Source organism: Coturnix japonica, unplaced genomic scaffold (assembly GCF_054131305.1).
Source record: "Coturnix japonica strain WE unplaced genomic scaffold, WE-NBRP24 Scf055, whole genome shotgun sequence".
NCBI classification, from domain to species: Eukaryota; Metazoa; Chordata; class Aves; order Galliformes; family Phasianidae; genus Coturnix; species Coturnix japonica.
In genome coordinates, this window is record NW_028188958.1 from 932,632 (window position 1) to 959,921 (window position 27,290).

The window sequence follows — 27,290 nt, forward strand, 5'->3', positions numbered from 1 at the left end:
CCATCCCATAATATCCCATCCCATAATATCCCATCTCACCCCATCCCATAATATCCCATCCTATAATATCCCATCTCATTCCATCTCATAATATCCCATCCTATAATATCCCATCTCACCCCATCCCATAATATCCCATCCCATAATATCCCATCTCACCCCATCCCATAATATCCCATCCCATAATATCCCATCTCACCCCATCCCATAATATCCCATCCCATAATATCCCATCCCATAATATCCCATCTCACCCCATCCCATAATATCCCATCCTATAATATCCCATCCCATAATATCCCATCCCATATATCCCATCCCATAATATCCCATCCTATAAAATATCCCATCTTATCCATCCCTTAATATCCCATCCTATAATATCCCATCTCATTCATCCCATAATATCCCATCCTATAATATTCCATCTCACCCCATCCCATAATATCCCATCCTATAATATCCCATCTCATCCATCCCATAATATCCCATCTCATCCATCCCATAATATCCCATCCCATAATATCCCATCCTATAATATCCCATCTCATTCCATCCCATAATATCCCACCTCATCTCATCCATCCCATAATATCCCATCCCATAATATCCCATCTCATCCCATCCCATAATATCCCATCCTATAATATCCCATCTCATTCCATCCCATAATATCCCATCCTATAATATTCCATCTCACCCCATCCCATAATATCCCACCTCATCTCATCCATCCCATAATATCCCATCCTATAATATCCCATCTCACCCCATCCCATAATATCCCATCCCATAATATCCCATCCTATAATATCCCATCCCATAATATCCCATCTCATCCCATAATATCCCATCCCATAATATCCCATCCTATAATATCCCATCTCATTCCATCCCATAATATCCCATCCTATAATATCCCATCCTATAATATCCCATCTCACCCCATCCCATAATATCCCATCCTATAATATCCCATCTCATTCCATCCCATAATATCCCATCCTATAATATTCCATCTCATTCCATCCCATAATATCCCACCTCATCTCATCCATCCCATAATATCCCATCCATAATATCCCATCTCATCCATCCCATAATATCCCATCCTATAATATCCCATCTCATCCCATCCCATAATATCCCATCCTATAATATCCCATCTCATTCCATCCCATAATATCCCATCCTATAATATCCCATCTCACCCCATCCCATAATATCCCACCTCATCTCATCCATCCCATAATATCCCATAATATTCCATCCCATCCCATAATATTCCATCCCATCACACCCATCCCATCCTATAATATCCCATCCCATAATATCCCATCCTATAATATCCCATCCTATAATATCCCATCTCATCCATCCCATAATATCCCATCCTATAATATCCCATCTCATCCCATCCCATAATATCCCATCCTATAATATCCCATCTCATCCCATCCCATAATATCCCATCTCATAATATCCCATCCTATAATATCCCATCCTATAATATCCCATAATATCCCATCCCATAATATCCCATCCCATAATATCCCATCCCATAATATCCCATCCTATAATATCCCATCCCATAATATCCCATCCTATAATATCCCATCCCATAATATCCCATCCTATAATATCCCATCTCACCCCATCCCATAATATCCCATCCTATAATATCCCATCTCATCCATCCCATAATATCCCATCCCATAATATCCCATCCTATAATATCCCATCTCATTCCATCCCATAATATCCCACCTCATCTCATCCATCCCATAATATCCCATCCCATAATATCCCATCCCATAATATCCCATCCTATAATATTCCATCTCATCCCATCCCATAATATCCCATCCTATAATATTCCATCTCATCCCATCCCATAATATCCCATCCTATAATATTCCATCTCATCCCATCCCATAATATCCCATCCTATAATATCCCATCCCATCCCATAATATCCCACCTCATCTCATCCATCCCATAATATCCCATCCATCCCATCCCCCCCCCCTCCTTCCTCTGTCCCGGTTCTGGTTCTGTCCTGGTTCCTGTTCTGTGTTGCTTCCAGTTCCATCCCGGTTACGGTTCTGTCCTGATTCTGGTTCTGTCCCGGTTCTGGTTCTGTTCTGGTTCCATTTCTGTCCTGGTTCCAGTTCTGACCCAGTTCTGTCCCGGTTCCAGTTCCATCCCAGTTCCGGTTCTGTCCCGGTTCTGGTTCCATCCTGGTTCCAGTTCCATCCCAGTTCTGGTTCCATCCCGGTTCCGGTTCTGTCCTGGTTCTGGTTCTAACCTGGTTCCACTTCTGTCCCATTCTGGTTCTGTCCCGGTTCTGGTTCCGTCCCGGTTGCAGTTCAATCCCAGTTCCAGTTCTGACCCGGTTCCGGTTCCATCCCGGTTCTGGTTCTAACCTGGTTCCACTTCTGTCCCATTCTGGTTCTGTCCCGGTTCTGGTTCCATTTCTGTCCCGGTTCCAGTTCCATCCCAGTTCCAGTTCTGACCTGGTTCCGGTTCCATCCCGGTTCTGGTTCTGACCCACTTCCAGTTCCAGTTTTGTCCTGGTTCTGTTTCTGTCCGGTTCCATTTCTGACCCAGTTCCAGTTCCGTCCCGTTCTGGTTCTGACCCTTTGTTTCCCGCAGGCTCCCCGTTCTGTGTCCATGTCTCAGACCCAGTTGACCCGTCCCAGGTCCCGGTTCTGTCCCGGTTCTGGTTCTGGTTCTGGTTCTGGTTCTGACCCATTCTTTCCCGCAGGTTCCCCGTTCCGTGTCCCTGTCTCAGACCCAGTTGACCCATCCCAGATCCCGGTTCTGGTTCTGGTTCTGGTTCTGACCCGTTGTTTCCCACAGGCTCCCTGTTCCATGTCCCCGTCTCAGACCCAGTTGACCCGTCCCAGGTCCCGGTTCTGTCCCGGTTCTGGTTCTGGTTCTGTCCCGGTTCTGGTTCTGGTTCTGGTTCTGGTTCTGACCCATTTATCTCCCGCAGGGTCCCTGTTCCGTGTCCCGGTGTCAGACCCAGTTGACCCGTCCCAGGTCCCAGTTCTGTCCCGGTTCTGGTTCTGCTTCTGGTTCTGACCCGTTGTTCCCTGCAGGTTCCCCGTTCCATGTCCCCATCTCAGACCCAGTTGACCCGTCCCAGGTCCCGGTTCTGTCCCGGTTCTGGTTCTGGTTCTGGTCCCGGTTCTGGTTCTGGTTCTGGTTCTGACCCATTTATCTCCCGCAGGTTCCCCGTTCCATGTCCCTGTCTCAGACCCAGTTGACCCATCCCAGGTCCCGGTTCTGTCCCGGTTCTGGTTCTGGTTCTGGTTCTGACCCGTTGTTCCCGCAGGCTCCCCATTCCATGTCCCCGTCTCAGACCCAGTTGACCCGTCCCAGGTCCCGGTTCTGTCCCGGTTCTGGTCCTGGTCCTGGTTCTGGTTCTGGTTCTGGTTCTGGTTCTGGTTCTCACCCGTTATTCCCGCAGGGTCCCTGTTCCATGTCCATGTCTCAGACCCAGTTGACCCGTCCAAGGTCCCGGTTCTGTCCCGGTTCTGGTTCTGGTTCTGGTTCTGACCCATTTATTTCCCGCAGGCTCCCCGTTCCGTGTCCCCGTGTCAGACCCAGTTGACCCGTCCCAGGTCCCGGTTCTGGTTCTGGTTCTGGTTCTGGTCCCGGTTCTGGTTCTGGTTCTGGTTCTGGTTCTGACCCATTATTCCCACAGGTTCCCCGTTCCGTGTCCCTGTCTCAGACCCAGTTGACCCGTCCCAGGTCCCGGTTCTGGTCCCGGTTCTGTCCCGGTTCTGTCCCGGTTCTGGTCCTGGTTCTGGTTCTGGTTCTGGTTCTGGTTCTGACCCGTTGTTCCCCACAGGTTCCCCGTTCCGTGTCCCGGTGTCAGACCCAGTTGACCCGTCCCAGTTCCACTGTTCTGTCCCAGTTCTGGTTCTGGTTCTGGTCCCGGTTCTGGTTCTGGTTCTGGTCCCGGTTCTGGTTCTGGTTCCGGTTCTGGTTCTGGTTCTGGTTCTGGTTCTGACCCATTTATCTCCCGCAGGTTCCCCGTTCCGTGTCCCGGTGTCAGACCCAGTTGACCCGTCCCAGGTCCCGGTTCTGTCCCGGTTCTGGTTCTGGTTCTGGTTCTGGTTCTGGTTCTGACCCGTTATTCCCGCAGGCTCCCTGTTCCATGTCCCTGTCTCAGACCCAGTTAACCCGTTCCAGGTCCCGGTTCTGTCCCAGTTCTGGTCCCGGTTCTGGTTCTGGTTCTGGTTCTGACCCATTTATTTCCCGCAGGCTCCCCGTTCTGTGTCCCCGTGTCAGACCCAGTTGACCCGTCCCAGGTCCCGGTTCTGGTTCTGGTTCCGGTTCTGGTTCTGGTTCCGGTTTCCGGTTCTGGTTCTGGTTCTGGTTCTGGTTCTGGTTCTGTCCTGGTTCTGGTTCTGACCCATTTATCTCCCGCAGGTTCCCCGTTCCGTGTCCCGGTGTCAGACCCAGTTGACCCGTCCCAGGTCCGTTGTTCTGGTTCTGGTCTTGGCCCCACGGTTCGGGCCCGTCTGCCCCACAGCGTCACCGTGGACTGCAGCAACGCGGGGAGAGCAGCGCTCGATGTCAAACTGCTGGGGCCTGGAGGTACGGGATGGGGTATGGGGGTATATGGGGGGTATAGGGGGGTAAAGGGGGGTCCTATGGGGATATAGGGGGGTATATAGGGGGGTCCTATGGGGATATAGGGGGGTATAGGGGGGTCCTATGGGGATATAGGGGGGTATAGGAGGGTCCTATGGGGATATAGGGGGGTATAGGGGGGTCCTATGGGGATATAGGGGGGTATAGGGGGGTCCTATGGGGATATAGGGGGGTATAGGGGGGTCCTATGGGGGTATAGGGGGGTATAGGGGGGTCCTATGGGGATATAGGGGGGTGTGGGGGGGCTCCTATGGGGATATAGGGAAGTATAGGCGGGTCCTATGGGGATATAGGGGGGTATAGGGGGGTCCTATGGGGATATAGGGGGGTATAGAGGGGTCCTATGGGGATATAGGGGGTATAGGGGGGTCCTATGGGGATATAGGGGGGTATAGGGGGGTCCTATGGGGATATAGGGGGGTATAGGGGGGTCCTATGGGGATATAGGGGGGTATAGGGGGGGTCCTATGGGGATATAGGGGGGTATAGGGGGTCCTATGGGGATATAGGGGGGAATAGGGGGGTCCTATGGGGATATAGGGGGGTAAAGGGGGGTCCTATGGGGATATAGGGGAGTATATGGGGGGTCCTATGGGGATATAGGGGGGTATAGGGGGGTCCTATGGGGATATAGGGGGGTATATGGGGGTCCTATGGGGATATAGGGGGGTATAGGGGGGTCCTATGGGGATATAGGGGGGTATATGGGGGTCCTATGGGGATATAGGGCGGTATAGGGGGGTCCTATGGGGATATAGGGGGGTATAGGGGGGGCCTATGGGGATATAGGGGGGTATAGGGGGGGCCTATGGGGATATAGGGGGGTATATGGGGGTCCTATGGGGATATAGGGCAGTATAGGGGGGTCCTATGGGGATATAGGGGGGTATAGGGGGGTCCTATGGGGATATAGGGGGGTATAGGGGGGTCCTATGGGGATATAGGGGGGTATAGGGGGGTCCTATGGGGATATAGGGGGGTGTGGGGGGGGCTCCTATGGGGATATAGGGGGGTATAGGGGGGTCCTATGGGGGATATAGGGAGGTATAGGGGGTCCTATGGGGATATAGGGGGGTACAGGGGGGTCCTATGGGGATATAGGGGGGTGTAGGGGGGTCCTATGGGGATATAGGGGGGCATAGGGGGGTCCTATGGGGATATAGGGGGGTATAGGGGGGTCCTATGGGGATATAGGGGGGTGTAGGGGGGTCCTATGGGGATATAGGGGGGGTATAGGGGGGTCCTATGGGGATATAGGGGGGTATAGGGGGGTCCTATGGGGGATATAGGGAGGTATAGGGGGGTCCTATGGGGATATAGGGGGGTATAGGGGGGTCCTATGGGGATATAGGGGGGTATAGGGGGGTCCTATGGGGGATATAGGGGGGTATAGGGGGGTCCTATGGGGATATAGGGGGGTATAGGGGGGTCCTATGGGGATATAGGGGGGTATAGGGGGGTCCTATGGGGGGAATATGGGGGGTATAGGGGGGTCCTATGGGGGGAATATGGGGGGTATAGGGCGGTCCTATGGGGGGAATATGGGGGGTATAGGGTGGTCCTATGGGGATATAGGGGGGTATAGGGGGGTCCTATGGGGATATAGGGGGGTATAGGGGGGTCCTATGGGGATATAGGGGGGTATAGGGGGGTCCCATGGGGATATAGGGGAGTATAGGGGGGTCCTATGGGGATATAGGGGGGTATAGGGGGTCCTATAAAGATATAGGGGGGTATAGGGGGGTCCTATGGGGATATAGGGGGGTATAGGGGGGTCCTATGGGGATATAGGGGGGTATAGGGGGGTCCTATGGTGATATAGGGGGGTATAGGGGGGTCCTATGGGGATATAGGGGGGTATAGGGGGGTCCTATGGGGATATAGGGTGGGCCGCACTGGATGTCAGACTCATGGGACCCGGTGGTACGGGGGGAATAGGGGGTGTATGGAGGGGGGGTTCCTATGGGGGTTGTATGGGGGGCATGGGGGGGTATAGAGGGGTATGGGGTGTGGGGGGATACAGGGGGTATGGGGGGGGGGTCCTATGTGGGTATGGGGGGTCCTATGGGGAGTATAGGGGAGTATAAGGGGGGTATAGGGGAGGTCCTATGAGGATATGGGGGATAGGGAGGTGGTCCGGGGGGGGGTAAGGGTGGATATGGGGGTATATGGGGGTCCTGGGGTGGTCCTGTGGGGATATGGGGGTCCTGGAGGGGTTGTGGGGGGTACTTGGGGACTATGGGGGTTCTGAAGGGGCTCCTGGGGGTATATGGGGGGTCCTGTGGGGGGCTCTGGGGGGATATGGGGCTCCTGGGGGGCCCTAGTGGGGTCCTTGGGGACTCTGGGGGTCCTGAAGGGGGTCCTGTGGGGATATGGGGGTCCTATGGGGGATCCTGTGGGGATATGGGGGTCCTATGGGGGGTCCTGTGGGGGTATGGGGGGTCCTATAGGGGGACCTATGGGGATATGGGGCTCCTGGGGGGCCCTAGGAGGGTATTTGGGGACTCTGGGGGTCCTAAAGGGGGTCCTGGGGAATATGGGGGGTCCTGGGGGTATATGGGGGGTCCTATAGGGGGTCCTGTGGGGATATGGGGCTCCTGGGAGGGTCCTAGGGGGGTTCTTGGGGACTATGGGGGTTCTGAAGGGGGTCCTGGGGAATATGGGGGGTCCTATGGGGGGTCCTATGGGGATATTGGGAGCCCTGGTGGGATATGGGGGTTCCTGGGGGGTCCTGTAGGGATATGGACACCCCACGGACTCCATAGTGCCCCCCTTAGCGCCCCCTATTGCGCCCCATATAGTCCCATAGCGCCCCCTATAGCATCCCATAGCGCCACATAGCGCCCCATAGCGCCCACTATAGCGCCCCCTAGCGCCCCACGGACCCCATAGCGCCCCCTATAGCGCCCCATAGCGCCCCACAGACCCCATAGCACCCCATAGCGCCCCCTATAGCGCCCCATAGCGCCCCATAGTGCCCCATATCACCCCATATCATCCCATCGCGCCCCATGGACCCCATAGCACCCCATAGTGCCTCATAGCGCCCCATAGCACCCCATAGCGCCCCATAGCACCCCCTGTAGCACCCTATAGCGCCCCATAGCACCCCATATCATTCCATCGCGCCCCATGCACCCCATAGCGCCCTATAGTGCCCCATAGAGCCCCATAGCACCCCATAGCGCCCTATAGCGCCCCATAGCGCCCCGTAGCACTTCATATCATTCCATCGCGCCCCATGGACCCCATAGCACCCCATAGCACCCCATAGCGCCCCCTAGCGCCCCCTAGCGCCCCATAGCACCCCATATCATTCCTTCGCGCCCCATGGACCCCATAGCGCCCTATAGCGCCCCATAGCACCCCATAGCGCCCCATAGCACCCCCTAGCGCCCCATAGCGCCCCATAGCAACCCATATCATTCCATCGCGCCCCATGGACCCCATAGCGCCCTATAGTGCCCCATAGCGCCCCATAGCGCCCCATAGCACCCCCTATAGCACCCTATAGCACCCCATAACACCCCATATCATTCCATCACGCCCCATGGACCCCATAGCGCCCCATAGCGCCCCATAGAGCCCCATAGCGCCCCATAGCACCCCCTATAGCACCCTATAGCGCCCCATAGCACCCCATATCATTCCATCGCGCCCCATGCACCCCATAGCGCCCTATAGCGCCCCATAGCACCCCATAGCACCCCATATCATTCCATCGTGCCCCATGGACCCCATAGCGCCCTATAGTGTCCCATAGAGCCCCATAGCACCCCATAGCACCCTATAGCGCCCCATAGCGCCCCATAGCACCCCATATCGTTCCATCGCGCCCCATGGACCCCATAGCGCCCCATAGCGCCCCATAGCACCCTATATCATTCCATCGCGCCCCATGGACCCCATAGCGCCCTATAGTGCCCCATAGAGCCCCATAGCACCCCATAGCACCCCATAGCGCCCCATAGCACCCCATATCATTCCATCGTGCCCCATGGACCCCATAGCGCCCTATAGTGCCCCATAGAGCCCCATAGCACCCCATAGCACCCTATAGCGCCCCATAGCGCCCCATAGAACCCCATATCATTCCATTGCGCCCCATGGACCCCATAGCGCCCCATAGCACCCCATAGCGCCTCATAGCACCCCATATCATTCCATCGCGCCCCATGGACCCCATAGCGCCCCATAGCACCCCATAGCGCCCCATAGCGCCCCATAGCACCCTATATCATTCCATCGCGCCCCATGGACCCCATAGCGCCCTATAGTGCCCCATAGAGCCCCATAGCACCCCATAGCACCCCATAGCGCCCCATAGCACCCCATATCATTCCATCGTGCCCCATGGACCCCATAGCGCCCTATAGTGCCCCATAGAGCCCCATAGCACCCCATAGCACCCTATAGCGCCCCATAGCGCCCCATAGAACCCCATATCATTCCATTGCGCCCCATGGACCCCATAGCGCCCCATAGCACCCCATAGCGCCTCATAGCACCCCATATCATTCCATCGCGCCCCATGGACCCCATAGCGCCCCATAGCACCCCATAGCGCCCCATAGTGCCCCATAGCACCCCATATCATTCCATCGTGCCCCATGGACCCCATAGCGCCCTATAGTGCCCCATAGAGCCCCATAGCACCCCATAGAGCCCCATAGCGCCCCATAGCACCCCCTATAGCACCCTATAGCGCCCCATAGCACCCCATATCATTCCATCGCGCCCCATGCACCCCATAGCGCCCTATAGCGCCCCATAGCACCCCATAGCACCCCATATCATTCCATCGTGCCCCATGGACCCCATAGCGCCCTATAGTGTCCCATAGAGCCCCATAGCACCCCATAGCACCCTATAGCGCCCCATAGCGCCCCATAGCACCCCATATCGTTCCATCGCGCCCCATGGACCCCATAGCGCCCCATAGCACCCCATAGCGCCCCATAGTGCCCCATAGCACCCCATATCATTCCATCGTGCCCCATGGACCCCATAGCGCCCTATAGTGCCCCATAGAGCCCCATAGCGCCCCATAGAGCCCCATAGCGCCCCATAGCACCCCCTATAGCACCCTATAGCGCCCCATAGCACCCCATATCATTCCATCGCGCCCCATGCACCCCATAGCGCCCTATAGCGCCCCATAGCACCCCATAGCACCCCATATCATTCCATCGTGCCCCATGGACCCCATAGCGCCCTATAGTGTCCCATAGAGCCCCATAGCACCCCATAGCACCCTATAGCGCCCCATAGCGCCCCATAGCACCCCATATCGTTCCATCGCGCCCCATGGACCCCATAGCGCCCCATAGCGCCCCATAGCACCCTATATCATTCCATCGCGCCCCATGGACCCCATAGCGCCCTATAGTGCCCCATAGAGCCCCATAGCACCCCATAGCACCCCATAGCGCCCCATAGCACCCCATATCATTCCATCGTGCCCCATGGACCCCATAGCGCCCTATAGTGCCCCATAGAGCCCCATAGCACCCCATAGCACCCTATAGCGCCCCATAGCGCCCCATAGAACCCCATATCATTCCATTGCGCCCCATGGACCCCATAGCGCCCCATAGCACCCCATAGCGCCTCATAGCACCCCATATCATTCCATCGCGCCCCATGGACCCCATAGCACCCCATAGCACCCCATAGCGCCCCATAGTGCCCCATAGCACCCCATATCATTCCATCGTGCCCCATGGACCCCATAGCGCCCTATAGTGCCCCATAGAGCCCCATAGCACCCCATAGCACCCTATAGCGCCCCATAGCGCCCCATAGAACCCCATATCATTCCATCGCGCCCCATGGACCCCATAGCGCCCCATAGCTCCCATAGCGCCCCATAGCGCCCCATAGCGCCCCCTGTTGACCCGCTGTCCCCGCAGGGACCCCGGAGCCGGTGGAGGTTCGTGACAACGGCGACGGGACCCACAGCGTCACCTACAGCCCCAGCGCTGTGGGGCCGCACAGCCTCAGCATCATGTATGGGGGGCAGGACGTGCCGAGAAGGTGGGGCTGACACACACACTGCCAGCACCATGGACGGACCCATAGACTGCCCCATAGCCTGCCCCATAGACGGCCCCATAGACAGCCTGCCCCATAGACAGCCTGCCCCATAGACAGACCCATAGCCTGCCCCATAGACAGCCTGCCCCATAGCTCAGCCCCACACACAGCCAGCCCCATAGCTCAGCCCCATAGACAGCCTGCCCCATAGACAGCCTGCCCCATAGACAGACCCATAGACAGCCTGCCCCATAGCCTGCCCCATAGACAGCCTGCCCCATAGACAGACCCATAGACAGCCTGCCCCATAGCCTGCCCCATAGACAGCCTGCCCCATAGACAGACCCATAGACAGCCTGCCCCATAGACAGCCTGCCCCATAGCTCAGCCCCACACACAGCCAGCCCCATAGCTCAGCCCCATAGACAGCCTGCCCCATAGACAGCCTGCCCCATAGCTCAGCCCCACACACAGCCAGCCCCATAGCTCAGCCCCATAGACAGCCTGCCCCATAGACAGCCTGCCCCATAGACAGACCCATAGACAGCCTGCCCCATAGCCTGCCCCATAGACAGCCTGCCCCATAGACAGACCCATAGACAGCCTGCCCCATAGCCTGCCCCATAGACGGCCTGCCCCGTAGACAGACCCATAGACAGCCTGCCCCATAGCCTGCCCCATAGACGGCCTGCCCCATAGACAGACCCATAGACAGCCTGCCCCATAGACAGCCTGCCCCATAGACGGCCTGCCCCATAGCCTGCCCCATAGCCAGCCTGCCCCATAGACAGACCCATAGACAGCCTGCCCCATAGACAGCCTGCCCCATAGCTCAGCCCCACACACAGCCAGCCCCATAGCTCAGCCCCATAGACAGCCTGCCCCATAGACAGCCTGCCCCATAGCTCAGCCCCACACACAGCCAGCCCCATAGCTCAGCCCCATAGACAGCCTGCCCCATAGACAGCCTGCCCCATAGCTCAGCCCCACACACAGCCAGCCCCATAGCTCAGCCCCATAGACAGCCTGCCCCATAGCTCAGCCCCATAGACAGCCAACCCCATAGCCCAGCCCAACAGCCCCCCATATCTTGCCCACAACACCCCATAGCCCCCCATCTCTCACCCCATATCCCCCCATATCTCACCCCACAGCACCCCATAAGCCCCATATCTCACCCCATAGCACCCCATAGTTCCCCATATCTCACCCCATCACCCCCCGTATCTCACCCCATAGCTCCCCATCTCTCACCCCGTAGTCCCCCATAGCTCCCTATATCTCACCCTATAGCCCCCATATCTCACCCCATAACCCCCCATATCTCACCCCATAGCCCCCATATCTCACCCCATAGCCCCCCATATCTCACCCCATAGCCTCCCATATCACCCCATAACCCCCCATATCTCACCCCATAGCCTCCCATATCACCCCATAACCCCCCATATCTCACCCCATAGCTCCCATATCTCACCCCATAGCTCCCCATATCTCACCCCATATCTCACCCCATGGCCCCCATATCACCCCATAGCCCCCCATCTCTCACCCCATAACCCCCCATATCTCACCACATAGCCCCCCATAGCCCCCATCTCTCACTTCCTAGCCCCCCATCTCTCACCCCATATCCCCCCATATCTCACCCCACTGCCCCCCATCTCCTCCCAACCCGTTCAAGCTGCAGGCCGCCCCCCATCTCTCACCCCATAGCCCCCCATACCCCCCATATCTCAACCCATAGCCCCCATCTCTCACCCCATATCTCCCCCCATAGCCCCCATATCCCCCCATATCTCATCCCATACCCCCCCATATCTCACCCCATAGCCCCCGTATCCCCCACCTCTCACCCCATAGCCCCCATATCTCACCCCATAACCCCCCATATCTCACCACATAGCCCCCCATATCTCACCCCATATCACCCCATATCCCCCATATCCCCCCATATCCCCCTATATCTCACCCCATATCCCCCCACCTCTCCCCCCCCATCTCCCCCCATGTCCCCCCAGCCCGTTCAAGCTGCAGGCTGTCCCCCATATCTCACCCCATAACCCCCCATATCTCACCCCATAGCCCCCCATATCTCACCCCATAGCCCCCCATCCCTCACCCCATAGCCCCCCATCTCTCACCCCATAGCCCCCATATCTCACCCCACTGCCCCCCATATCTCACCCCATAGCCCCCCGTATCCCCCACCTCTCACCCCATAGCCCCCCATATCTCACCCCATATCACCCCATAGCCCCCATATCTCACCCCATATCCCCCCATCTCTCACCCCATATCACCCCCCATAGCCCCCATATCTCACCCCACAGCACCCCATATCTCCCCATATCCCCCTATATCTCACCCCTCATCTCCCCCCATGTCCCCCCAGCCCATTCAAGCTGCAGGCTTCCCCCCATCTCTCACCCCATAACCCCCCATCTCTCACCACATAGCCCCCCATATCTCACCCCATAGTCCCCCATATCCCCCACATCTCACCCCATAGCCCCCCATATCTCACCCCATATCACCCCATAGCCCCCCATATCTCACCCCATAGCCCCCCGTATCCCCCACCTCTCACCCCATAGCCCCCCATATCTCACCCCATATCACCCCCCATAGCCCCCATATCTCACCCCACAGCACCCCATATCCCCCCATATCTCCCCCCATATCCCCCCATATCCCCCTTTATCTCACCCCCCATGTCTCCCCCCATGTCCCCGCAGCCCATTCAAGCTGCAGGCCGCCCCCCATCTCTCACCCCATAGCCCCCCATACCCCCCATCTCTCACCCCATAGCCCCCTATACCCCCCATCTCTCACCCCATAGCCCCCCATGCCCCCCATCTCTCACCCCATAGCCCCCCATACCCCCCATATCTCACCCCATAGCCCCCCGTACCCCCCATCTCTCACCCCATAGCCCCCCATACCCCCCATCTCTCACCCGATAGCCCCCCATGCCCCCCATCTCTCACCCCATAGCCCCCGATACCCCCCATATCTCACCCCATAGCCCCCCGTATCCCCCACCTCTCACCCCATAGCCCCCCATCTCTCACCCCATAGCCCCCCATACCCCCCATATCTCACCCCATAGCCCCCCGTATCCCCCACCTCTCACCCCATAGCCCCCCATATCTCACCCCATATCCCCCACCTCTCACCCCCCATGTCTCCCCCCATGTCCCTGCAGCCCATTCAAGCTGCAGGCCGCCCCCCATCTCTCACCCCATAGCCCCCCATACCCCCCATCTCTCACCCCATAGCCCCCCATATCTCACCCCATATCACCCCATATCCCCCATATCCCCCCGTATCCCTCACCTCTCACCCCATATCCCCCCATATCTCACCCCATCTCACCCCATACCCCCCACCTCTCACCCCCCATGTCCCCCCATGTCCCCGCAGCCCGTTCAAGCTCCAGGCCGTGCCCCCCCACGATGCCAGCCGTGTTCTGGCGTCGGGTCCCGGGCTGAGCCCGTCGGGGGTCCCGGCGTCGCTGCCCGTGGAGTTCACCATCGACGCCCGTGGGGCCGGGCAGGGGGTGCTGACCGTGCAGATACTGGTGAGGGGGATGGGGGCACTTGTGGGGCGGGGGGGGGGCATTTATAGGGTTGGGAGGGGGCACTTATGGGGTTGGGGGGGTGGACTTATGGGGTTTGGGGGGGGCACTTGTGGAGCTGGGAGGGGGCAATTATGGGGTGGGGGGTTATTTATAGGGCTGCGAGGGGAAACTTATGGGGCTGGGACGGGGCACTTATGGGGCCTATATCCCCATACCCACTATACCCCCCATATCCTCCATACCCCCTAAACCCCCAATACCCCCCATATCCCCCATACCCCCTATACCCCCTATATCCCCTATACCACCTATACCCCCTATACCCCCCATATATCCCCCCTATACCCCCTATACCCCCTATATCCCCTATACCACCTATACCCCCTATACCCCCCATATATCCCCCCTATTCCCCCCTATTCCCCCTATACCCCCTATATCCCCCATACCCCACCCCATACCACCCCATATACCCACGATATCCCCCATACCCCCACATACCACTCCCTATACCCCCCTATACTCCCCATACTCCCTATACCCCCCATACCCCCATACACCCTATAACCCATACTCCCCCCTATATCCCCCTATATCCCCCTATTCCCCCTATACCCCCCATATACCCCCCTATTCCCCCTATACCCCCTATATCCCCCATACCCCACCCCATACCACCCCCTATACCCCCGATACCCCCCTATACTTCCACATACCACTCCCTATACCCCCAATACCCCCTATACCCCCCTTACCCCCCTATACTCCCCATACTCCCTATACCCCCCATACCCCCCATACACCCTATACCCCATACACCCCCCTATATCCCCATATACCCCCCCATACCCCCGGTGCCCCCTATAACCCCCATATAACACCCTATACCCCATACACCCCCATACATCCCCATACCCCTATACACCCCATACCCCCTACAACCCCTTAACCCCCCATGCTCCCTATAGCCCCCTATCCCCCCCATACCCCCTTTACCCCAAACACCCCCCAATACCCCCTACTCCCCCCCTATACCCCCTATATCCCCCATATCCCACCCCATACCACCCCCTATACCCCTGATACCCCCCTATACCCATACATACCACTCCCTATACCCCCCTATACCCCCATACTCCCTATATCCCCCATACCCCCCATACACCCTATAACCCATACTCCCCCCTATATCCCCCTATACCCCCCATATACCCCCCTATTCCCCCTATACCCCCTATATCCCCCATACCCCACCCCATACCACCCCCTATACCCCCGATACCCCCCTATACTCCCACATACCACTCCCTATACCCCCGATACCCCCTATACCCCCCTTACCCCCCAATACCCCCCATACTCCCTATACCTCCCATACCCTCCATACACCCTATACCCCATAATCCCCCCTATATCCCCATATACCCCCCCATACCCCCCATCCCCCCTATAACCCCCATATAACCCCCCATTACCCCCCATACCCCCTATAACCCCCCATATACCCCCTATACCCCATACACCCCCATACACCCCCATACTCCCTATAACCCCTACACCCCCCTAAACCCCCCATACTCCCTATAGCCCCCTATCCCCCCCATACCCCCTATACCCCAAACACCCCCCCATACCCCCAATGCCCTCTATGCCCCCCTTACCCCCCTATACCCCCCATACTCCCTATACCCCCCATGCCCCCCATATGCCACCCTATACCTCCCATATACACCCCCTACTCCCCACCTATACCCCCTATATACCCCATTCCCCACCCCATACCACCCCCTATACCACCACATACCACTCCCTATACCCCCCTATACCCCTCATACTCCCTATACCCCCCATACCCCCCATACACCCTATAACCCATACTCCCCCCTATATCCCCCTATATCCCCCTATTCCCCCTATACCCCCCATATACCCCCCTATTCCCCCTATACCCCCTATATCCCCCATACCCCACCCCATACCACCCCCTATACCCACGATATCCCCCATACCCCAACATACCACTCCCTATAACCCCTATACTCCCCATACTCCCTATACCCCCCATACTCCCCATACACCCTATAACCCATACTCCCCCCTATATCCCCATATACCCCCCCATACCCCCCATGCCCCCTATAACCCCCATATGACCCCCCATTACCCCCCATACCCCCCATACCCCATACCCCCCATATACCCCCTATAGCCCATATACCCCCATACACCCCCATACCCCCATACCCCCTATACCCCCTACACCCCCCTAAACCCCCCATACTCCCTATAGCCCCCTATCCCCCCCATACCCCCTTTACCCCAAACACCCCCCAATACCCCTTACTCCCCCCCTATACCCCCTATATCCCCCATACCCCACCCCATACCACCCCCTATACCCCTGATACCCCCCTATACCCCCACATACCACTCCCTATACCCCCCTATACCCCCCATACTCCCTATACCCCATACTCCCCCCTATATCCCCCTATATCCCCCTATTCCCCCTATACCCCCCATATACCCCCCTATTCCCCCTATACCCCCTATATCCCCCATACCCCACCCCATACCACCCCCTATACCTCCGATACCCCCCTATACCCCCACATACCACGCCCTATACCCCCTATACCCCCCATACTCCCTATACCCCCCATACCCCCCATACACCCTATACCCCATACTCCCTCCTATATCCCCATATACCCCCCCGTATCTCCCATGCCCCCTATAACCCCCATATAACCCCCCATTACCCCCCATACCCCCCATACTCCTATACCCCCCATATACCCCCTATCTTACCCTTATACCCCCCATACACCCCCATACACCCCCTGTCTAACCCTATAACCCCATACACCCCCATATACCCCCTATCTAACCCCTATACCCCCCATACATCCCATATACCCCTGTCTAACCCCTATACCCCCCATACATCCCATATACCCCCTGTCTAACCCCTATACTTCCCATACATCCCATATACCCCCTCTCTAACCCCTATACCCCCCATACACCCCCATATACCCGCTCTCTAACCCCTATACCCCCCCATACATCCCATATACCCCCTGTCTAACTCTATAACCCCATACACCCCCATATACCCCCTGTCTAACCCTATACCCCCCATACATCCCATATACCCCCTGTCTAACCCTATAACCCCATACATCCCATATACCCCCTGTCTAACCCCTATACCCCCCATACATCCCATATAACCCCTGTCAAACCCTATAACCCCATACATCCCATATACCCCCTATCTTACCCCTATACCCCCCATACACCCCATATACCCCCTATCTTACCCTTATACCCCCCATACATCCCATATACCCCCTGTCTAACCCCTATAACCCCCATACACCCCCATATACCCCCTCTCTGACCCCTATACCCCCCATACACCCCATATACCCCCTGTCTAACCCCTATAACCCCCATACACCCCATATACCCCCTCTCTAACCCCTATACCCCCCATACACCCCATATACCCTCTCTCTAACCCCTATACCCCATACCCCATACACCCCCATATACCCCCTGTCTAACCCCTATATCCCCCATACACCCCCATATACCCCCTGTCTAACCCTATACCCCCAACACATCCCATATACCCCCTATCTTACCCCTATACCCCCCATACACCCCATATACCCCCTCTCTAACCCTATAACCCCATACATCCCATATACCCCCTGTCTAACCCTATAACCCCATACACCTTATATACCCCCTGTCTAACCCTATAACCCCATACACCCCATATACCCCCTGTCTAACCCTATAACCCCATACACCCCCATATACCCCCTGTCTAACCCTATAACCCCATACACCCCCATATACCCCCTGTCTAACCCCTATACCCTCCATAGCCCATACCCCCTATACCCCCTATACCCCCCCTATACCCCATACATCCCATATACCCCCTCTCTAACCCCTATACCCCCCATACACCCCCATATACCCCGTCTCTAACCCTATACCCCCCATACACCCCCATATACCCCCTATCTTACCCCTATACCCCCCATACACCCCCATATACCCCCTATCTTACCCCTATACCCCCCATACACCCCCATATACCCCCTGTCTAACCCTATAACCCCATACACCCCCATATACCCCCTGTCTAACCCCTATACCCCCCATACCCCATACACCCCCATACCCCCATACCCCCCACACCCCCCATACCCCATACATCCCATATACCCCCTATCTTACCCCTATACTCCCCATACACCCCATATACCCCCTATCTTACCCCTATACCCCCATACACCCCATATACCCCCTATCTTACCCCTATACCCCCCATACATCCCCATATACCCCCTATCTTACCCCTATACCCCCCATACACCCCATATACCCCCTATCTTACCCCTATACCCCCCATACACCCCCATATACCCCCTCTCTAACCCCTATACCCCCTATATACCCCCATATACCCCCTGTCTAACCCTATAACCCCATACACCCCCATATACCCCCTGTCTAACCCTATAACCCCATACACCCCCATATACCCGCTCTCTAACCCCTATACCCCCCATACACTCCATATACCCCCTCTCTAACCCCTATACCCCCCATACACTCCATATACCCCCTCTCTAACCCCTATACCCCCCATACACCCCCATACACCCCCATATACCCGCTATCTTACCCCTATACCCCCCATACATCCCATATACCCCCTGTCTAACCCTATAACCCCATGCATCCCATATACCACCTGTCTAACCCCTATACCCCATACCCCATACACCCCCATACACCCCCATACCCCCATACACCCCATACCCCATACATCCCATATACCCCCTGTCTAACCCTATACCCCCCATACACCCCATATACCCCCTGTCTAACCCTATACCCCCCATACACCCCATATACCCCCTGTCTAACCCTATACCCCCTATCCCCCATACATCCCATATACCCCATCTCTAACCCCTATACCCCCCATACACCCCATATACCCCCTCTCTAACCCCTATACCCCCCATACACCCCATATACCCCCTATCTTACCCCTATACCCCCATACACCCCATATACCCCCTCTCTAACCCCCATATACCCCCCATACACCCCATATACCCCCTGTCTAACCCCTATACCCCCCCTATACCCCATACACCCCCATATACCCCCTCTCTAACCCCTATACCCCCCATACACCCCATATACCCCCTATCTTAACCCTATACCCCCCATACACCCCATATACCCCCTGTGTAACCCTATAACCCCATACACCCCCATATATCCCCTCTCTAACCCCTATATACCCCCCATACACCCCCATACACCCCCATATACCCCCTCTCTAACCCCTATACCCCCCTATACCCCATACATCCCATATACCCCCTCTCTAACCCCTATACCCCCCATACCCCATACACCCCCATACCCCCATACCCCCTATACCCCCCATACACCCCCTATACCCACTCTCTAACCCCTATATCCCCCATACACCCCCATATACCCCCTGTCTAACCCCTATACCCCATACCCCATACACCCCCATATACCCCCTCTCTAACCCCTATACCCCCCATACCCCATACACCCCCATACCCCCATACCCCCTATACCCCCCATACACCCCCTATACCCACTCTCTAACCCCTATATCCCCCATACACCCCCATATACCCCCTGTCTAACCCCTATACCCCATACACCCCCATATACCCCCTCTCTAACCCCTATACCCCCCATACCCCATACAACCCCATACCCCCATACCCCCCATACCCCATACATCCCATACACCCCCTCTCTAACCCTATACCCCCCATACACCCCATACACCCCCTCTCTAACCCTATACCCCCCATACACCCCATATACCCCCTCTCTAACCCCTATACCCCCTATACCCCCCATACACCCCATATACCGCCTCTCTAACCCCTATACCCCATACACCCCCATATACCCCGCTCTCTAACCCCTATACCCCATACATCCCCATATACCCCCTGTCTAACCCTATACCCCCCATACACCCCATATACCCCCTCTCTAACCCCTATACCCCCCATACACCCCCTATACCCCCTCTCTAACCCCTATACCCCCCATACACCCCATACACCCCCTCTCTAACCCCTATACCCCCCCAGGACCCCGAGGGCCGCCCCACGGAGGCGTCGATCGAGGATCGCGGTGACGGGACGTTTGTGGTGCGTTACCTGCCCCGTATGGTGGGTCGGTACAGCATCGCTGTGCGCTACGGGGGCGACGACATCCCCGCGTCCCCATTCCGCATCCACGCGGCGCCCAGCGGAGACGCCAGCAAGTGCCACGTCACCGGTACGTGCCATAGGCAATAGGGCTGCCATATAGAACATAGGGCTGCCATATAGAACATAGGGCTGCCATATAGGTAATAGGGCTGCCATATAGATAATAGGGCTGCCATATAGATAATAGGGCTGCCATATACGTAAGAGGGCTGCCATATACGTAATAGGGCTGCCCTATAGACCATAGTGCTGCCATAGAGAGAATAGGGCTGCCATATACATAATAGGGCTGCCATATAGACCATAGTGCTGCCATATACATAATAGGGCTGCCATAGAGAGAATAGGGCTGCCATATAGACCATAGTGCTGCCATATACGTAATAGGGCTGCCCTATAGACCACAGTGCTGCCATAGAGAGAATAGGGCTGCCATATACATTATAGGGCTGCCATATACGTAATAGGGCTGCCATATAGGTAATAGGGCTGCCATAGAGAGAATAGGGCTGCCATATACATAATAGGGCTGCCATATACGTAATAGGGCTGCCATAGAGAGAATAGGGCTGCCATATAGGTAATAGGGCTGCCATATACATAATAGTGCTGCCATATACGTAATAGGGCTGCCATATAGACCATAGTGCTGCCATAGAGAGAATAGGGCCGCCATATAGACAATAGGGCTGCCCTATAGACCATAGTGCTGCCATAGAGAGAATAGGGCTGCCATATACGTAATAGGGCTGCCCTATAGAACATAGTGCTGCCATATACGTAATAGGGCTGCCCTATAGAACATAGTGCTGCCATATACGTAATAGGGCTGCCATATACGTAATAGGGCTGCCATATAGACCATAGTGCTGCCATAGAGAGAATAGTGCTGCCATATACATAATAGGGATGCCATATAGACCATAGAGCTGCCATAGAGAGAATAGGGCTGCCATATAGACCACAGTGCTGCCATAGAGAGAATAGGGCTGCCATATACATAATAGGGCTGCCATATAGACCATAGTGCTGCCATAGAGAGAATAGGGCTGCCATATAGACCATAGGGCTGCCCTATAGACCACAGTGCTGCCATATATGTAATAGGGCTGCCATATAGACCATAGTGCTGCCATATATGTAATAGGGCTGCCATATACGTAATAGAGCTGCCATATAGACCATAGTGCTGCCATATAGACCATAGTGCTGCCATATAGACCATAGTGCTCCCATAGAGAGAATAGGGCTGCCATATACATAATAGGGCTGCCATATACGTAATAGGGCTGCCATAGAGAGAATAGGGCTGCCCTATAGACCATAGTGCTGCCATATACGTAATAGGGCTGCCCTATAGACCATAGTGCTGCGATATAGATAATAGGGCTGCCATAGAGAGAATAGGGCTGCCATATAGACCGTAGTGCTGCCATATACATAATAGGGCTGCCATATACGTAATAGGGCTGCCATAGAGAGAATAGGGCTGCCCTATAGACCATAGTGCTGCCATATACGTAATAGGGCTGCCATAGAGAGAATAGGGCTGCCATAGAGAGAATAGGGCTGCCATATAGGTAATAGGGCTGCCATAGAGATAATAGGGCTGCCATATACATAATAGGGCTGCCCTATAGAGAATAGGGCTGCCATATACATAATAGGGCTGCCATATACATAATAGGGCTGCCATATACGTAATAGGGCTGCCATATACATAATAGGGCTGCCATATACATAATAGGGCTGCCATATAGAGAATAGGGCTGCCATATACATAATAGGGCTGCCATATACGTAATAGGGCTGCCATATATGTAATAGGGCTGCCATATACGTAATAGAGCTGCCATATAGACCTTAGTGCTGCCATAGAGAGAATAGGGCTGCCATATAGACCATAGTGCTGCCATATACGTAATAGGGCTGCCCTATAGACCATAGTGCTGCCGTATAGAGAATAGGGCTGCCATATACATAATAGGGCTGCCATATACATAATAGGGCTGCCATATAGAGAATAGAGCTGCCATATAGATTATAGGGCTGCCATAGAGAGAATAGGGCTGCCCTATAGACCATAGTGCTGCCATAGAGAGAATAGGGCTGCCATATAGACCATAGTGCTGCCATATAGAGAATAGGGCTGCCATATACATAATAGGGCTGCCATATAGAACATAGGGCTGCCATATATGTAATAGGGCTGCCATATACATAATAGGGCTGCCATAGAGAGAATAGGGCTGCCATATACATAATAGGGCTGCCATATACGTAATAGGGCTGCCATAAAGGTAATAGGGCTGCCCTATAGACCATAGTGCTGCCATATAGATAATAGGGCTGCCATAGAGAGAATAGGGCTGCCATATAGAGAATAGGGCTGCTATATACGTAATAGGGCTGCCATAGAGAGAATAGGGCTGCCATAAAGAGAATAGGGCTGCCATAAAGAGAATAGGGCTGCCATATACATAATAGGGCTGCCATATACATAATAGGGCTGCCATATACGTAATAGGGCTGCCATATACATAATAGGGCTGCCATATACATAATAGGGCTGCCATATAGAGAATAGGGCTGCCATATACATAATAGGGCTGCCATATACGTAATAGGGCTGCCATATATGTAATAGGGCTGCCATATACGTAATAGAGCTGCCATATAGACCTTAGTGCTGCCATAGAGAGAATAGGGCTGCCATATAGACCATAGGGCTGCCATATACGTAATAGGGCTGCCCTGTAGACCATAGTGCTGCCGTATAGAGAATAGGGCTGCCATATACATAATAGGGCTGCCATATAGAGAATAGAGCTGCCATATAGATTATAGGGCTGCCATAGAGAGAATAGGGCTGCCCTATAGACCATAGTGCTGCCATAGAGAGAATAGGGCTGCCATATACATAATAGGGCTGCCATATAGACCATAGGGCTGCCATAGAGAGAATAGGGCTGCCATATAGGTAATAGGGCTGCCATAGAGATAATAGGGCTGCCATATACATAATAGGGCTGCCATAGAGAGAATAGGGCTGCCATATACATAATAGGGCTGCCATATACGTAATAGGGCTGCCATAAAGGTAATAGGGCTGCCCTATAGACCATAGTGCTGCCATATACGTAATAGGGCTGCCATATACGTAATAGTGCTGCCATATAGAGAATAGGGCTGCCATATACATAATAGGGCTGCCCTATAGACCATAGTGCTGCCATATATGTAATAGGGCTGCCATAAAGAGAATAGGGCTGCCCTATAGACCATAGTGCTGCCATATACGTAATAGGGCTGCCATATACGTAATAGTGCTGCCATATAGAGAATAGGGCTGCCATATACATAATAGGGCTGCCATATAGACCATAGTGCTGCCATATAGAGAATAGGGCTGCCATATACATAATAGGGCTGCCATATAGAACATAGGGCTGCCATATATGTAATAGGGCTGCCATATACATAATAGGGCTGCCATAGAGAGAATAGGGCTGCCATATACATAATAGGGCTGCCATATACGTAATAGGGCTGCCATATACATAATAGGGCTGCCATATACGTAATAGGGCTGCCCTATAGACCATAGTGCTGCCATATACGTAATAGGGCTGCCATATACGTAATAGGGCTGCCATATACATAATAGGGCTGCCATATAGATAATAGGGCTGCCAGATACATAATAGGGCTGCCATATACATAATAGGGCTGCCATATACATAATAGGGCTGCCATATACGTAATAGGGCTGCCATAGAGAGAATAGGGCTGCCATAGAGAGAATAGGGCTGCCATATACATAATAGGGCTGCCATATACGTAATAGGGCTGCCATATACATAATAGGGCTGCCATAGAGAGAATAGGGCTGCCATATACGTAATAGGGCTGCCATATAGGTAATAGGGCTGCCATATATGTAATAGTGCTGCCATAGAGAGAATAGGGCTGCCATATACATAATAGAGCTGCCATATACATAATAGGGCTGCCATATACGTAATAGGGCTGCCATATACATAATAGGGCTGCCATATACATAATAGAGCTGCCATATACATAATAGGGCTGCCATATACGTAATAGGGCTGCCATATACATAATAGGGCTGCCATATACATAATAGGGCTGCCATATACATAATAGAGCTGCCATATACATAATAGGGCTGCCATATACGTAATAGGGCTGCCATATATATAATAGGGCTGCCATATACATAATAGGGCTGCCATATACATAATAGGGCTGCCATATACGTAATAGGGCTGCCATATACATAATAGGGCTGCCATATACATAATAGGGCTGCCATATACGTAATAGGGCTGCCATATAGGTAATAGGGCTGCCATATACATAATAGGGCTGCCATATAGGTAATAGGGCTGCCATAGAGAGAATAGGGCTGCCATATAGATAATATGGCTGCCATATACTTAATAGGGCTGCCATATACGTAATAGGACTGCCATATACATAATAGGGCTGCCATATACGTAATAGGGCTGCCATATAGGTAATAGGGCTGCCATAGAGATAATAGGGCTGCCATATAGATAATAGGGCTGCCATATACTTAATAGGGCTGCCATATACATAATAGGGCTGCCATATAGATAATAGGGCTGCCATATACTTAATAGGGCTGCCATATACGTAATAGGGCTGCCATATACATAATAGGGCTGCCATATAGATAATAGGGCTGCCATATACATAATAGGGCTGCCATATACGTAATAGGGCTGCCATATAGGTAATAGGGCTGCCATATACATAATAGTGCTGCCATATACATAATAGGGCTGCCATATAGAGAATAGTGCTGCCCTATAGAGAATGCTAGGCTGCCCTATAGATAATCGTGCTGCCCTATAGATACGCTGTGCTGCCCCATAGATACTGTTACTGCCTCATAGAGCTCCATGCTGCCCCATAGATACCAGCACTATGTTGCCCCATAGCAAAGCTGTGCTGCCCCATAGATACTAGTGCTGCCCTATAGCAATGCTCTGCTGCCCCATAGATCGCTGTGCTGCCCCATTGCGCTTCTGTGCTGCCCCATAGATCGCTGTGTTGCCTCTTACATCCCAGTGCTGCCCCATATATCGATGCGCTGCCCCATAGCAATGCTGTGCTGCCCCATAGATCACTGCACTGCCCCATAGCAATGCTGTGCTGCCCCATAGATCACTGCACTGCCCCATAGCAATGCTTTGCTGCCCCATAGATTACTGTGCTGCCCCACAGTGCCACTGTGCTGCCCCATAGACCCCTGCGCTGCCCCTCGGTGCCCCATCGCATCACTGTGTTGCCCCATAGCACTGCCCCATAACTCCCTGCTGTGCTGCCCCTCGGTACCCCATACAGCCCCATACTGCTGCCCCACAGATCCCTGTGCTGCCCCATAGCGCTGCCCCATAACGCCCCATAGCGCTGCCCCATAACACCCCATAGCGCTGCCCCACAGATCCCTGTGCTGCCCCATAGCGCTGCCCCATATATCCCTGTGCTGCCCCATACTGCCCCATAACACCCCATAGCGCTGCCCCATAACTCCCATCTGTGCTGCCCCATAACACCCCATAGTGCTGCCCCACAGATCCCTGTGCTGCCCCATACTGCCCCATAACACCCCATAGCGCTGCCCCATAGATCCCTGTGCTGCCCCATACTGCCCCATAACACCCCATAGCGCTGCCCCATAGATCCCTGTGCTGCCCCATAGCGCTGCCCCATAACACCCCATAGTGCTGCCCCACAGATCCCTGTGCTGCCCCATACTGCCCCATAACACCCCATAGCGCTGCCCCATAGATCCCTCTGCTGCCCCATAGCGCTGCCCCATAACACCCCATAATGCTGCCCCACAGATCCCTGTGCTGCCCCATAGCGCTGCCCCATAACACCCCATAGCACTGCCCCATATATCCCTGTGCTGCCCCACAGATCCCTGTGCTGCCCCATAGCGCTGCCCCATAACACCCCAGAGCCTCACACCTTCCCCTGCCCCACACCGCCCCACGCTCCCCCCCTCTGCCCCACACCTCCCTCTGCCCCACACCTCCCCCCCTCTGCCCCACACCGCCCCCACCCCCCTCTGCCCCACACCGCCCCCACCCCCCCCTGCCCCACACCGCACCCCACTCACCGCTTTCCCCCCCCCTCCCCCCTCTCTTTGCAGTCTCCATTGGGGGTCACGGACTGGGTAAGTGGGGCTGGGCTGCGGGTTGAGCTATAGGGCCAGGCTATGGGGCTGAGCTATGGGGTTGAGCTATAGGGCCAGGCTATGGGGCTGAGCTATGGGGCGGAGCTATAAGGCCAGGCTATGGGGCTGAGCTATGGGGCGGAGCTATAGGGCCAGGCTATGGGGCTGAGCTATAGGGAAGAGCTATAGGGCCAGGCTATGGGGCTGAGCTACAGGGCCAGGCTATGGGGCTGAGTTATAGGACCGGGCTGTGGGTCAGATTTATGGGGCAGGTTATGGTTCAGATCTATGGGTCAGGTTATGGGTCAGATCTGTGGATCAGCTCTATGGGTCAGATCTGTGGGTCAAATCTATGGGGCAGATGTATGGGTGAGCTCTATGGGTCAGTTCTATAGGTCAGGCTGTGTGTCAGATCTATGGGTCAGGCTGTGGGTTGGCTCTGTGGGTCAGGCTATGGGTC

General features: G+C 54.9%; 1 protein-coding gene across 1 annotated transcript in view; it reads left to right on the forward strand.

Moving 5' to 3' along the window:
* LOC107307133 (filamin-C-like) overlaps positions 1-27,290 on the forward strand; it is a 145,709-nt gene that overhangs the window by 72,056 nt on the left and 46,363 nt on the right. The window contains exons 21-25 of the mRNA XM_085533205.1: positions 4,444-4,611; positions 10,581-10,704; positions 14,131-14,287; positions 20,476-20,665; positions 26,807-26,830. Of these exons, the coding sequence (XP_085389331.1) occupies positions 4,444-4,611; positions 10,581-10,704; positions 14,131-14,287; positions 20,476-20,665; positions 26,807-26,830 (663 nt within the window). The remainder of the gene's footprint in view (positions 1-4,443; positions 4,612-10,580; positions 10,705-14,130; positions 14,288-20,475; positions 20,666-26,806; positions 26,831-27,290) is intronic.